The sequence below is a fragment of the Diadema antillarum genome, unplaced genomic scaffold (assembly GCF_040938485.1).
Source record: "Diadema antillarum isolate AM-2024a unplaced genomic scaffold, OU_Dant_1.0 scf00000095, whole genome shotgun sequence".
Lineage (NCBI taxonomy): Eukaryota > Metazoa > Echinodermata > Echinoidea > Diadematoida > Diadematidae > Diadema > Diadema antillarum.
Genome location: NW_027270984.1, coordinates 1,354,560 through 1,371,165, shown reverse-complemented (window position 1 = coordinate 1,371,165; position 16,606 = coordinate 1,354,560). Strand labels below are relative to the sequence as shown.

The 16,606-nt window shown below is 37.7% G+C and overlaps 1 protein-coding gene across 1 annotated transcript; it reads right to left on the bottom strand.

The window, feature by feature from the left end:
* Nucleotides 1-58: 58 nt before the first annotated feature.
* LOC139718500 (peptidoglycan-recognition protein LB-like) lies at nucleotides 59-5,614 on the bottom strand. The gene is made up of 4 exons (XM_071629973.1): nucleotides 5,353-5,614; nucleotides 1,345-1,375; nucleotides 680-846; nucleotides 59-217 (listed from the first exon to the last, which is right to left on the bottom strand). Exons 1-4 carry the CDS (start codon nucleotides 5,467-5,469, stop codon nucleotides 59-61), a joined length of 474 nt encoding a protein of 157 aa, XP_071486074.1. The 5' UTR covers nucleotides 5,470-5,614.
* Nucleotides 5,615-16,606: the final 10,992 nt, after the last annotated feature.

Here is a 16,606-nt window from a genome sequence, read left to right as displayed (position 1 = left end):
TATTCACTGCATCACTAGACATTCGATGTTATGCATAACCTTTATATTTTATAGTAATTTATTCATTTGTATGATACTTGCCTATTGATCTGAAGTTGTACCACGGAGCGTGACTGCCCACCGTGTCCCAACCTCGTCCCTCGTACACTCGGCCATCTTCGCCAACCAGAAAGGAGTAGGCGATGTCATCCCAGCCACGGTCATCCATGTGCAAATCCTTCAGCAGCAGAAAGCGAATGAGATAGGTAAATCAATATCTCGTCATCATCATCATCATCATCACCATCACCATCACCAGCATTATATCATCTTTGTCATCACGAAGTTCGCGTTTCTCATTGCAAAAGCGGAATATTCATTCATTCGTACGGCAAACATTTCTGGCTTCTTGGCAGAAAAAAAAAACAGAAAAAAAGAAAGAACATACGTTTTTATTCACTTCAGCCTTAGCGAATGAATTAATATCTGGAATACTCTCCGATCTCAAGCAGAAGCGCAATATGACTGCATATTCCAAAATTGTGTGGTAAATATTTTTGGCTTCTCGGCGGAAAAAAAAAGAGAGCATAATGTTCTTATTCACTTCAGGCATTGCGAATTAATTTAAGATTGGAATACATAGGCCTACACTCTCCGAACTTTTGTGTATGTGTGTATTTTCCTGTGGATTTCTTTATACCTGTATTTCTCTCATCATCTTACAGCAGTCATCCAGGTTGAAACACTCGTCCATGTAGGTGTGATGTAAGACGACGAATGGCACTGGAGTTTCCATGTCTAGGCGGGACTTTGGCGGTCTGGCTCCCCACACCCTACGGGGAACTATGATCGGACACGCCGTCCTCTCTGTCGATAGGTACAAGATAGTGGGGTTAGCGTGGAAGCGCGTGAGAGTGGGGATGGGGGGGGGGGTGAGATTCCATATAGATTTATCTTAATCCAATCACTTTATTTCCATCGAACAAAATGCAACATATGATACAACGTATCATACACGTAAAGAAGTAAAGAAATATAAGTTGTAAAGTATACAGAATTAATATAATGTAGGCCTATAGTACACGCTTGTTTAAGAGAAGTAATGCATACTTTGCAAAAATGCCATTTAAAAGTAAATAAAGCTATGGGAAAGACTAGACTGATCCGCTAAAAAACATAGCTCATTAAACACTCCTTCTCTCTCCCTTTATGCCTATGTCTATAACTGATCGGAAATCTATGTTATGATATAGAAAACGTGAATGAGTCTGAGTGCAACAGATACCCGCCTTTTCCACAAGAATTCGCTAGATGATAGATATAATCAATTTTATAGACAAATATTGAGGTAGGGTCGACACTCACCATCGGCACTTGAGGCATCCATCCTCATAAACTGTGTAAAACATAAGCGAACAAAGAGAGAAAAAAACAACACGTTGGCGTTCTGTTTTAAACACATGAGCCTGAATCCATTATCTTATTATAGGTTGATCGAAATAGATGCAGTAACGGAAGCTCAAGCAAACGATATTTTGATAAGCCGAAAACTAAATAACAAAACAAAATAAAAAAAACGGCGATGTCTTTAATATAACTTTACTCTCTAAAAAAAAATCGAGTGAAAATATTCACTCTTAAAGGAGTGAATACAAAAAAGAGTGAATTTAGAGTGAACTTGGAGTGCATACTCATTTTGGAGTGACCTCAAGGATCACTCGAAGATTTTGGAGTGATCCCTGACGTCACTCTAAAACGAGTGAAAATGAACATTTTCACTCAAAATTCTCTCCAATTTCACTCTGAATTCACTCTTTTTTTGTATTCACTCCTTTAAGAGTGAATATTTTTTAGAGAGTACCATGTCTTGAGGCGGCAGGTTAACCACGCGCGATATTAGACCCAATTCACGTGGAAAACAACGTCAACGTCAACAAAAACAACACGGCATTTGATGGGGGAAAAAGTTATCATAGCGTGTGAGTCACCTGACGTATTCCATTTGGCCGCCTTGAACCACGTGGCTGTGACGCCGCTTATGCTCAAGTCATTGAAAATTAATTCAACTTCGTCTTCATTTTAACCACAGTAAAGTTAAAAACAAAACAAACAAAAAACATACGTGAAAGTTTCATCAAAACCGGACATGAAAAAAAAAGTTACGCAAGTCAAAAGAGTCACACATTGCTATCTTCCTGCATGACTTTACAGTACTTTTCATGAATAAGATTCAAGGAGATGCATGCTTTATCCTTCGCAAACAATTTTCAAATGGACTACAATAAATAAAGTGAAATCAAACAAGCAGGGTATACAATATTTCCATGAAGTCGGACAAAGAACATAAAAGCTGTGAAAAAGTTAATGTTTTAATTATTGTTTTGCATGAATACTGATATATAGTTGCAATCATGTTCTATATGATATTTTCTAATTATGTTTGCAATATTCCATAATATGCACCATGTTCTACATGTTTGCAATAGTTATTCTACTGTTCCTCCTATCTTATAGTTGGATATCATGTACCATTTTATTTTGTGATATTCCATGTATTTTTTTTCATTGAGAAATATTACAATAGAATTTAAATGACATGAAAGTCAAGAAGGCAAATTAATTGGGACACTGATTTAAACGCCATCTCTTTCTTCTCTTTACTTTCTCCTCCTACTACTCCTATTTCTCAAAATTTTCAATCTACAATACGTTTGATAACTTTCCCTGTTCCTCCAACCGTCTCCCCTCTCCCCATCTCTCTCTCTCTCTCTCTCTCTCTCTCTCTCTTCTTTCTCTTTCTCTTTCTCTCACTCTTTCGTGTGACTTCCAGATTTTATGTCACATTTGATATTTATTTCCTCTAAAAGGTCTACTGTGTTGTTCGCTGCCATATTGTATTTAACACATGCACACTACGAGCGAACGAACGACAAAAATCTGACAATGATCCATTGCTATACGACGGTCAACTGCTCACTCGACCACGACGATTAAACAAAGCAAAAACAATCTTGACGCCATTTGCCACCTCCAATGACGTAATGGATACGCTCAAACAGGGAATTTCCCAGTTCGTGGTTTTTACTGTTGACGTTATATAATCCGTTTCCCCAAGGACGCTATTATAATACCCTTGCTTGCTTGGAGCCGCTGCGATTGTGCAAAGTAGCCTAGTCTTTATATTCAGCCAGTTTGCAATTGAAACTTTCCCTAAAGTTTTCACGCTCATTTTACAGGTTTACCGCATAGTCCACACAATCGTTTTAAAACCGTGAAGTTCCGCTTTTTAACATAGTTGGTGACAGGGCAATTTTGGGACTATAATAAAAAAAGGACGTGGCGAGTCACAAGATCCAACCAAAGTGTGTTTACAATCACAATATGCACTGACGGGGCATTTATTGTCACACTGCTTAATCACGATTACTAGTACACCGCTCCAAAAAGTCCCGTGGATTACAACGATCCATTTTTGGGAGAAAACAAAACTTAACCTTTGTACAATCCGGCACAAAAGAATACAAAACATCGTACTATTATGTTCACAAAATACTGCTGAAATCTCGCAATTGTTTGCAGCAAAGAGGAACTACACTCCTCTTATAACTGGATCCCTTACAGCTAGATATTAATTTTATCAAAATAATGAAGAGCAGAAGTTTAATATTAATTTTCTAGTTTCATGTTTCACAGAGGAAGGGAAACTGGGAAACACGGAAGTTACGAAATTCGAAATTCTTAATGAGATACTTATTCTTAGATAAATCCTTACTGAAATTCTTCAATACGGTCATTGAGGTAAAACACACGTACGCGCGCGCGCACACACACACATACACAAACTTCATATATCAGAGGTGTTCAAGTTTTTTTGTTTTTGTTTTTCACGTTAGCTTGGACTCATAATGTGAGCAACAAAATCTATACCAAATAAACGAGGTCTTCTCGATAGGACGTCAAACCAAAAAATACACATCAAGGCAGTTGCAAGTTCGCATGATACTGCACATAATAATAATACCAAAAGTTTGGTAAAACAGTTTTATTGCCAATTCTCAACACAAAAATCTGGGATGAGAAACCAATCGCACACCACAGCGTGTATACCTGATCAAAAAGAGGCATGTGAAAAGCAAGACTTTCACATTTATAAACATCAATGCGCTCCCCTCCATTTTTCAATTTTTTCCCCTAAACAATTAGTTATTGTGCTGAGTTGGGGAGCGCCGCTTATTATGTAACAATGTTTGTGTGACAGGAACTATCAGTGTGTGAGTATAGTATCATTATGATTGAACCTATTTTTCTTATTCAAATTCAAATTCTTATTCAAATTCTTCCATCGAGATTTTTTTTTTTTTTTTTGGTATTGCAACTGATTGACAAATTTGCCCTACATCGACGTAAATAATGCTTTATTTACGTCGATGTATATATAATAGGACAATTTGTTAATCACTTGCTATAATTTCTTCTTCTATATACGATATTGTTATAGTGTACTGCTATTACTACTCATTCTTCTCCTCCACCTCCTTCCTATCCTTCTCCAGCAGTCCTTCTTTTCTAATTCCCCTTCTCCTTTTTTCCTCTTCTTGATCGTATTCTTGGTTTTTCTCAATGCATATATTTTGAAGTAACTTCCGTAAAATGATTTATCATGATATTAAAACTGTGAGCAAAGGGGGGAAACGCCATTGTATAGCGTGTCTCAGCTCATATCTATATCTATATAACAAATTCAGGAAGAATTCATTCACTACGATAACAACTTTGTGGTTTTTGGTTTATTAAGAATAATTATAGTGATATCTCCTTATATTTTAGGCTTTATTGCAAAATGTTTGTATGGTAGGATGTTTTGTGATAAAACTGACCTACACACATGCATCAAAATTAATGTGATAACTCGAACATCTTTTAGATCACTGCTTCAAATGGCAAACAATGGTAATGCTTTTTAAATGCTATGTTATCATCGGTTACCAAATAGCCAAGCTTTTTGTTTATTGTTGGCAGCAGTTATATATGCAAATTCATAACACGTGTAATCATGTCACAGATGTGCATGTGTAATGAAAATTGTTGAAATTATAGGAATGCCCATGGTGTGTAGCACCTTGTTCTGTAACTTTTGATAATATCGCTGAAAATAAGGATGGTATTGTAAGGCAATGTCATTCAGATAATATAGATAATAAATCAAATCAGATCAAATCAAATCAAATCAATTTAAATCAAATCAAATCAAATCAAATCAAATCAAATCAAATCAACAACTAGAATCGATCAAATACAACGACTATTATAATAATCCAAACCGTTTGTTTAACAATAGGCACGGGTAAGAAGTAGACCCCTGTCCTATTATACCTTTCGCACCAGGTCGACGGCTTGCAGTTCTCCGCTGGGCCTGGCCTCGACCGAACCCCTCCACAAGGCGACAGCAAAAACTCCCCACAGCAGGGCTTGCCCTCTTTCGAAGAACATAGTGCTTGAAGCGAGACTCGAACTCGATAAGAAGTACCGAACAAATCGACAACTATTAATGCAGCTGCTTTTAACAGGTAGACTCACCTGTAGCAATCATGTGCTCAAACACCGTGCACATGTAGATTGAGTATACTTAACAGCACGTTCCGCTCTGCGATGAATGAGCAATGTATGATTATGGAGCGACTAAACATAATAGCTCCATGGTTAAAGTCCAGCTTACTCACCGTGACGAAAGTATAATTATAAGGAACCCCCCCCCCCCCCCCCCCCACACACACACACACAACAGAAACTAGTGTGGCCATGTAAACACGTCCTAGTCTAGTTTCAGACCATTCAGATATTGGGTCACTATTTCCTACTTCCGCTATAGAAAATTAATGCACATGTGTTGTTTGTTTACATGATAATAATCATTATCTAGCAGATGAAACATGCACGTATTAAACAGTATGGTGTATTCTTTAATGTTCCGACACAATTATTGAGGTCATCTTTTAAATGGAATGAACAGTGACCAGAGAGACGGGGACATTTTTGTTGAAGTGTATTCTCGGGTATAGTGACGCACATTGATGCATTCTTGCTCAGAGGACGAGGAGACAGAACAAAATAAAACAAACTAGAAAATAATAAACAATATTAGATTTGAACGGAAGATATAATCATGAGGAACGGGAATCAGATTGATAAGGGTATGATAGTTTGAATATTTGTTATGTTTGATTGTATTTTGTTGGTCCCGTGTCAACAGTCCGGGTTTGATATCAGTGTTGAGAGAGAGAAACTACATTAGATGAAAGATAAACAGATAGAAATATGTAGAGATAAATAGAGGGATAGAGAAACGGGTGGAGTACAGTGGATAGATATAGATATAGATAGTAGAAAAATAAATGGATAGATAATAAGATATAGATATAGGGCCTAGATAGATAGATAGATAGATAGATAGATAGATATATAGATAGACAGACAGATAGATAAAAATAGGAGATGTTGAAAGAGAAACATAATTGTAATTAGAAAGTACATGAAAGTTGATAGCCGTGAATCTATGAGCTGAAACAATAAGTCATCTCTTTCTTTCCGAGTGACCGAGTGGTAGTTTTTACGACCTTCATGGTCCCTAATTATAGATAATTGATGTGATTTAACACCTATGGTTCATCTTAACATAGTATCACTCTCATTTCCCCTTTATTGCCACTTCGGGCGCGAAAGTAAGCCAAGTGTGTATGATACATCAGCACGTACATTATGCTTTCTTGTAAAAATCTCTACGCGTGTCACACTGTCACCATAGAGCTATATACTATACACAGTGCATACAGGTAGTTCCATGCTGTCACTGAACAGTATATATACGCACAGGTATGGAATCGAATATAATGGCAAAGCACAAAACCAGTAAAGTGGTTCGGACCCATACCAAGGAGATCGGTCCCACAATTTTATGTCCTGGAAATTGCTATATACCATCCCATATTGGGGTCCGCCTGAAGTGGTAGCAAGGAACTATATACAGAAAGAATATGAAAGATTAGGCCTCTCCCGACGCTCATCTTTCCCTTAATCCAATGAAACGGTGTCGACTCGCCACAGCGAGTCATACTTACGAATAGATATTAAATGAATTACTATGAACAAGAAAATGAATGAATGACACACAGATTATCATACTAATAAATAAATGCATAATTATACCGACATGCAAAGGGTAAGTTTTATGTACCTACTACTGCATCTTCCCATTACTACTGCATGGGTGATATGCACATACTAATAATATGATACCAACATAATTGTACAGACATATTGTTCGACTGGCAGGCTTGACATTCGCGGTCGGGGCAACCAGAAATAGGCTTCGAGCCACATCCATTCTTTTAAGAAATGATTATGTTTTGTTGGCCCGATGGGGCCACTAAAGTCCGTGAGTGTGTACATTGTTTTATGTGTTTATATGCATCCAGAAAAATGGAGAATAATTCTCGGCTCAGTGCATTTCATCTTGTTTCTGGGACCAGGGTAGTCTAGCATGCGACGTATTTCAAATCTTATCCTTTGGCTATCATACATGTATTTCATTCGTTGGTTGCCAATCAATAGATGGCGCAATTCTAAGGAATACCTATAAAATTATGAAGGTACTCCAGATATGCTGGTTGGGTAGCAATCGATTATCATGACTTCACACATCTATATTTGCAGTTTTTTCTCTCTTTAGTCTCATAAATTGTTAGCAACCCTTGCGAAACAAACAAACAAACAAACAAACAAACAAACAAAAACAACAGCAAAACAGATAATGTAACGATGATCAATGTGAGATTCAGAAATTCTGGTCTCCGGGTACATGCAGGATTTCATTACTCGATAATATTCCAACTTTACCACACCGCATACAATGTAATAAGTTCAACATGACTAATGCTCCGATGTCTAATATTGAATGCACCAAGAGAAGAACTATACAGGTAAAAGAAATAAGCAGAGAGGTTGTTAATCAAACCATGTAGCAAACATGAAACCATTGAATGAATGCAACCAAGCATATCTTGCACATTAACAGAAAAGCACGCACGCACACAATACACACATGCACGATTCATCCTATAATCGTTAAGTGTAACAGTTTTATATATTCATTTGTTTATCTATTTCAATATTCTTTTAGCAGGGTAGCCCTTTCAGTTGGTTAACTGCTCTACCAAGGGGTCCTGCTCACATTATGTACAGATAAAATGTCATGATCATCAAAACAAATTTAAGTACAAACAATGAAATAGCTTACACTGCAAATCAAATAGAAGAAAGTATAGAAGTACACGTGTATAAGAAAAAAAAGAGGCAGTTGAGATTTAATTTCAATTTCGGTTTTCAATTCAATTCAATTCAATTTCGGTTTTATTAAAAAACACCAAATAAAAGTCCGAAGACTAACCATATTTGGTTTACATCAAACTTTACAGCTTTACAACAGGGAGACATAAAGAAAAGAAATAAAACAAACTGACGTTTTACACAACTGATTCATATGGACACCTCCCGAAAAAAAAAAAATGATCTTCTCGTGCTGTATCAGTAATAATATGTTTCTTGTTGCTTCGAGAATGAAGTTATGAGACTCAGTCACTGTAGTTCTGCTAACGTTAGTTATTACGATTGGATGTTTCGTAAATTTGTTTTCAGTGTATATTTAGAAAGCTGACCCTGTATGTTGTAAACTAGTAAAGGTACAGTATATGCAATATAATCACATCATTACATGTGCACTGCATCGTTTAGGCCCTTTTATTGTTCGCTGAGTGTTTTTGTTCGCAGACCTGTGTGTATAGCGTGTGTGTGTGTGTGTGCGTGTGTGTGTGTGTGTGTGTGTGCTGTGTATGTGTGAGTGTACGAACTGTGCGCGTGCGTGTGAGTGTAAAAACTGCGCACTTTTACAGGGCAAACTTGCATCCATACTACGGGTGCAATTTTTGCACCCTTGCAGGGTGAAATTAACGCACCTTTAACATCAGTAGAACAGGTGCAAATAAGTCATTAAGAAAGGACTGTATCTCGATTCTTCTCACCGTTATGAAAGATGCAAATATGCACCATTAACCCTAAAAGGGCCGGGGGGGGGGGTGAATCAACCACCCCCCGACATTTTCCGCCGCGACCATTTTGCCACGCAAATTTTTTTGACCCGCGCCGCTCGCTGACTTTTTACTTTCAAGTCTCGCACATCTTATGACACCATTTTCGCGAAAATCGGACATACCGTTACGACGCTTTACGACCTTTTATACATGCTTGTCAGACCGAAAATGGCTCAAAAACGTGATTTTGTGTACAAAGTCTATGCAAATAGAGTGTTCTCACCTCACTAAAAAAAAAGATGCGATTATTTTCATATTCAATGGCTGAAATCAGTTAATTTAAGCATGATTATGCTTAAAATAGGTTCTGTAATAAATTGTGTGGAAAAAAAAAACGAAAAAAAGGTCGAAAAACAAAGAAATACATAAGAAATTCATAAAACAATAGAGTACATAAGAAATTATCTCTGATACCAGATTTTTTTTTCAAGTACATTGTTAGGAATGCTACAAGGAATAATGTTATCAAAAATTAGGATGCCATTAGCTTTATTTTCTGAATTACGCATAATATACAATATAAAAAATGAAAAATTCAATTTTTTCTTTTATAATTTGGTAGATTACGCGACAAGTAATGTATGTGCCAAATTTCATGGCGATTGCGCGATCGACGGCCGAGATCTCGGGGCGGGGGGGGGGGGGGGAGATGGGGGGAGGGGAGGGGGTTTGAATGATCACATGTTAGTGTGATTTAGTAAGCGATATCTATCATTAGAAGTACACTCAACTCAACTTGTGAAACTGGAAACTATTAAGTCCTTGAAACGCTTCATTCCGGAAGTAATTGAGGAAAATCAATTTCCTCTTTTGGTATTAAGGGGGTAGATATAGATTCGATAGATTGATTTGATATGAAAAAAAGACGATTTATGAATATACGCACACACACACATGTACACACAAACAGTCATGTTCAAGGCATAATTTACCATTTGCAGATGAAACAAAAACTTAGCATTAGTGCTTCAAAATAGTTCTAAAATGTGGGCTAGGGATAGAAACAACCAAAGTAAAGTTTGAACCAGTACAATCAATGTTAAGTATTGTTAAATATACAAAAGGTGAAAAATAGTTATAACAAAAGTGTTTCTGGACTTAAACCGTCTACAGTTATGGTTTATTGAGAAAAATACTGACATCTCCTTATATTATAGGCTTTATTGCGAAAATGTTATAATGGTAAGATGTTTTGTGATACAACAGACTTACACATACACTCAGCAAAAAAAAGAAAGTAAACGCTTTTTCAAGTTTATATTTCTCATAGAATATTTGGCTGAAAGCTAATGTATTAATGTACCATATTAAAGGTAATTTAATTGGCTATCAGCCTGGTAGGTCAACAAAAAAAAAAAGGAAACTTCACGCATGAGTGCACACTTTTGTTTTTCTCTTCCAGGGCACAAAAGTAAAAATTGCAAGATTGAACAAGTTGTCATTCATGCGTATGTGCTCTCCCATAGAACATTAAGAGCAAACAGCAAATTTCACACAAAACGAAACATGAATTAAGTTGCAAAAATAAACCTTTGATCTCTATGACATCTTTAAAGCCCAAATGATCAATGAAGGCTAAAAATAATGGAGGAAAATAAAGAATCTTATGTCAAATCTAAATTCAATGAAATAAGAGAAGTGATAATTAACAGAAATGGTAGAAATTTGAGCTTTTTTTCAAATTAGGAAATTGTAAATATTGTTTGGCTTCTTGAATTTGTCTCATGAATTCTGAAAACACTAGATTAGAGGAAATAAACAAAAACATTCTGCTCATTTAATCATCTGTGTGCTTATTATTCCCTATGTTATTTGAAGTTTGACTTGACAGGAAATTCTTATTTTCCCCCTTTTAGTTTCCCATTTTGCTTTTCTTAGAGGTTATACAGAGATAAAGACAAAGAAAACTTATTTTTGCTATTTCATTCATGTCTCTCATTGTGTTAAACTGGTCTTTTGTTGTGAATGTTATCGTGAAGGGTATTTGCAAATGAAAGAGAACATGTCAATTTTTAATTTTGTGCCTTGGAGGACAAAAACGAATGTGCTCACTCATGCGTAAAGTTTTCTTTTCAATCAACCTATGAGCTTAATAGCCAATTGAATTACCTTGAATATGGTATATAAAACATTGATTTTCATCAAAATCTTCTATCAAAAATATGATCTCGAAAAAGTGTTTACTTTCTTTTTTTGCTGAGTGTAGATATGCATCAAATGAGATATCTTGACATTTAAAATCACTGCTCCCATAACAGGACCTTTAACACCCGTCCGAAACAACTTCGTTGGCGAAAAGTTAGGCCTGTCTTCACCCTGTCAGAAAGCACACGTGAATTATCGTGCAAATTTAATAACAATAAAACTTTTGAAAATGGAGTAATACCTTAAGGCCCGGTCTCACTGCACTTACGGATGCAAAGAGGATGTAAAACGTTAAAAAAAAAATCTTGCCATCCGTTGGAAAACGCTGTACGCATCCGCTGTGTACTCATCGCATACGTGTTTCATACGCTCTATCCATCGAGCAATCCGTCCACTGTGATTTCATCCGCGCAAAAAGTTTTAAGCTGCTTAAAACGTTTAGAACGGATAAACTTTCCGCCGTGTAGGATGTAAATCCGCGACATACGAGCAACAAACGTTGTATGTCCGTTATCATCCCTTAAACGTCCGCTGTATCCTCTCTGCATCCTCTGGGCATCCTCGCAACTCACATCCGCTGCAGCTCAAAGACGTGGAAAGACGTGGAAAGACGTGGAACGTCTATACATCGTTAATAGCACGGAAATAGAAAGGATGTAGGCGTATGCATCTCGTATATAAAGTATTCAGAACGGACAAAGCGTTTGTTTCCGTTAGGCATACGTGATGCATCCGCTTCATCCGCTCTGCATCCGCTCTTTCCGCTATGCGTCCGTTTTGCAATTATCTCCGGTAACCCCTTCGGAGCTGTCATCCACTTCCATCCGCTTTCATCCGCTAGGCTTCCGATGAAAATCCGTTTAACATCACCGCTACATACTACCCACGTCCGTTCTTTTTCCGTTCTGTTTTCGCAAATTTTCGCCAATTTTGTCAATTTCTGGAGCGGATGAAAGCGGATGGAGCCATTCCCGAAATTTTGCTCGTCCGCTGTGTCCTTTCTGCATATGTTTTGTGACCATCGGCCGATGGGACCGGGCCTTTACTGGCAGCGTAGGGACCCTCTTACATGCAGGAAGGAAATACCAAATAACCATTACATGACCATTGTGTTTTCGAAAGTATGAAATACAAGAAAGGAATAACCTTGCATTTATGAAGATGAAAAAAAAAATCAGATTCAGTAAGTAATCATTGTGAGAGGAAGACATCATCACCAGGGGCTCGTTTCATAAAACTTGTCATCATCAGTGACAACTGCCACATTTCTATGACAAATTTGCTCTCAGCCAATCAGATGCAAGGATTTCAGTAGCTTGTCACATCTATGACAACTTGTCACTGATGACAAGTTTTGTGAAACGGGCCCCAGGGATTACTTTTGCCTCCCCTCTCTTTCTCACCCTTTGTTTCATGAGTACATAATTATACCTTTCATTACGGCTTAACGCGTGCTATCGATTCTCCACAGAGAGCTCATTGTAACTACAATGTTGATTGACAACGCTTGTGTTTGATTCTGTTTTGCATTTCATTAAACACACACGCGCACACCCACACACACACACACACACACACACACACACACACACACACACACAGACACACACACACATGCACACACACACATAAGGAAAAGCCCGGGAGATATACATTTTATGCATGTTGCAAGAAAGTTGCAATTAATTGCAACTCGACTTTCTTCCAACACCTCCTTAGTCGAATGAGACCGAGCATTTATTTACATGCATATTATGATTTATACACATAAATGGGCATACTTTTAGGCAGCGAAGGACATTGAGCTTATAAAGAAGAGGAATAAGGAATGGAAACATAGGAAACAAAGCGAAATTACATCTTACGCAAATTGATTCCATCGTCAATAAAAACATTCCTGTATCTATCCATCTATTAGAATCCAAATTTCATTTAATTCCATTTCATGTCACGACGCCAGTATCAAGCGAGGACATTAGTTGACACAGTGCCATATTAGTGGTTGCGTTTGCTAAACAAAACATAATACAAAATGTCGTGTGAAGTAATGTAATTAAACGTTCTGAATAAATGGTCTGAAAGTAGACTATAGGGAGTGCTTTGATTTTTGTTTTCTTTCCCCCGCTTCAGATCTATTCACCCTGAGTGAGTTGGCGCATTATCCTGGTGTTTTGTTGCAGTTTACCTTCCTTCCTGGCTCTATTTCTTTGGGTTGGTCTCATTCCCGACCGGTGTCCTGGCCAAGTCGGTCCACGACCAACTCTCAAATCACCACTTCGCTTCGCCAAACATGTTTCGTGTGCGACAAGTTTTCCTGCTTTGGGGAATCTTAGCGGCGGCCGCATGGACGAGTTCGACCGCTTCACCTGCGTTCGGCAGAGAACTGCGGCCTGTCGACCTGCGAAAGGTAAGGAATGAACGTTATGACTTTCCTGTCCCAATTGTTGCCAATGTACTATGTTTTTTTGTTTCCCGTAAAATTCAATAAAAGCAACCGGCAGCATTTCATTCTTTTTTGGAGTCAGACTTTGAGTGAGATTCAACCTCGATTACACGACAGATGAACGTCATCAAGGCATTAAAGAAATCAATGTTTTTGACTTCCCTGTCTCAATTATTGCCAATGTTCTTTATCATTCATCGTGTCTCTGTTTCTTGTTTCCTGTAAAATTCAAGAAAAGCAACCGACAGCATGTCATTCTTTTGTTGAAGTCAGACTTTATAGTCAGATTCAACCTCCATTACTGACAGACCAACGTCATCAGGGGATGATGAGTGGAGGAAATAAAAAGTGATACAGAAATATTCATAATGAAGTGATGATTATATTTCGATAGAAACATGTAAAGGTTCCATGTAATACCCTGACCGTTTCCTAACAGATACCTGCGGTTATATTCCTGCAGCATGTGTGGCCTGCACGTTTAAGTCACAAACAATCAGTTTATCGTCTATAATGTACTTTTTAAGACGTAATGATCCAAATATCTAGCTGCACAAAGAATATCTCCAAACTGAGATCAGCTCCCTACTAAAAATTATAAGCTGTTCTCTATATCTCTGATATTTCAAAACGTAGGTAATGAAAAGACAAGTGGAAATCAGTCGGTTTTAGATTGGAAGGCTGCAAGACATTGGATGAAATGGGCTAAAACAGCATGCATGAGTATACAAGGAGGAAAAAAAGGAGATGAAGAAGCAGAAGAAAAAGAAGAAGAAGAAGAAGAAGAAGAAGAAGAAGAAGAAGAAGAAGAAGAAGAAGAAGGATGTAGAATACACTAACAATTACCCACTCATCAAACTTAACCACCATACTTTGATGATGCAGTGGTGCTTCGCCACTGTCTATTCGCTTGTGTCGTATATGTTATAATAGTTTCAATGACAAGTACATCTTTAAGATAAATGATCTTCAAGTACTGGATCAAATGAATTACTGGAGAATTTAATCTAATCTAATTCAATAGTTGTAGTCGAATAATCACAACATACTGCTTGAGTTATCGCAAAGGATGCATAATTACAGCTTTTTCAATACACATGCAATATTCTTGTTCTTGGGTTTTGTAAGTTTGGGAAAAATCATATATAGGTATAGAAGCAGATGAAGAGGAGGAGGAAATCGTTAAAATAAAAATAGGAAAGAAGAAAGAGAAGAAATGGAGGGGGAGGAGAAGAATGTAGTAGTAGACGAAGACAGACTAACCCAAAAGATGTATTTAATCAAGACTACGATCTCGTGACATACTGATTTCTTAACACAAAAGATTTGATAAAATTAAGCGGCCCCACCTTCACCGAAGCGTGAAAAAGGAAGTGTAATTGTAAAAACGTGCAAACATTTCTTTTTTCTTCTTATTCTTCTTCAAACATGCCTCTTATTGTCCGAGAGGGATATGGTTGTGATTACTTTGTGCAACATTTTGGAGCGAGAAGTTCCAATTAAGCAGCTTTACCACCCTTTCCTTATGTATCTCAAACTGAATGAGTTGGCTGGCTGACTACTCAGACAATCTGAAGACAATTTCCGTAATCCTGTCATACGCAAATAACATACGTCGTATAACGAACGGTCTGCTCTTCGCAGTGGGTGTAAAGAGGACGTTTGTGGCCTCAATTTGGGAGGTTAGACGAAAACCAGAGGGGAACAACATGAACAGTAACAGTACACCCCGAACTGGCTTACTGCGATTAGGGAAATCCCCGCGTTCTCGGCTGACCATGACGTCACTGCAGATGATAGGTGGCGCTGTTTTGTTTTGTTTTGTTTTGTTTTATGTGCGCGAGCAAGCTTTGCAGCAGGTGCTTGAATTCCATGTCCGTGACTCGCAGACACTGGCGTATCTAGGGGAGGGGGCGAGGGGGGCACGTGCCCCGGCCGCCACTCCTTGGGGGCGCCAAAAACGAAAAAACGAAAAACAAAAACAAAAACGAAGAAGAAGAAGGAAAAAGAAAGAAAGAAAGAAAGAAAGAAAGAAAGAAAGAAAAAACAAAAAACCTCGCCCGGACAGGGGAGGGAGAATGGGGGGGGGGGGGCAGAAAACCAAATCAAAAAAGATAAAAACAAAACATGCTGATGACGCGGACAAAATGACAATGTTTATTGTGTTCACACAAGAATTCCATGTTTTGTAAGCTGAAATACAAACATTTTCGGCTTGCTCGCTGCGCTCGCTCGCCAAAATCTATTTAAAAAAAGAAGATAAGAACAAAACGTGATGATGACGCGGACAAAATGACAATGTCTATTGTGTTCACACATGTCATTCTATATTTAGTAGGCAAAATGTTACACGGAGCAGCGGCTGCAATTTCTTTCGTTCTGAAGCGATCGCCGATTGGATCAAAAGAGGGCGCCAACGGTTTCGAACGTGGGGGGGGGGGGGGGCGCAAAAAAACCCCAAATCAAACAAGATAAGAACAAAACGTAATGATGACGCGGAAATATACAAATTTCGGCTCACTCTCTCGTACTAATTTAGAGTATTTTTTCAAGTCCTCAGTTTGTTGGTATAAATTGTTATCTATAAGGCCGTCACTATATCTTGATTAGAATTGTAAGATTTAATAAGAAAAAAATGACAAGAATTTCATGTTTTGTAAACTGAAATGCAAAAATTTTCGGATCGCTCGCTGCGCTCGCTCGCCAAAATTTATCAAAAAAAAATAAGAACAAAACGTGATGATGACGCGGAAATATACAAATTTCGGCTCACTCTCGCGTATTAATTTAGAGTATTTTTTCAAGTCCTCAGTTTGTTGGTATAAATCGTTATCTATAAGGCCGTCACTATATCTTAATAAGAATTGTAAGATTTGATAACCAAAAAATGACAAGA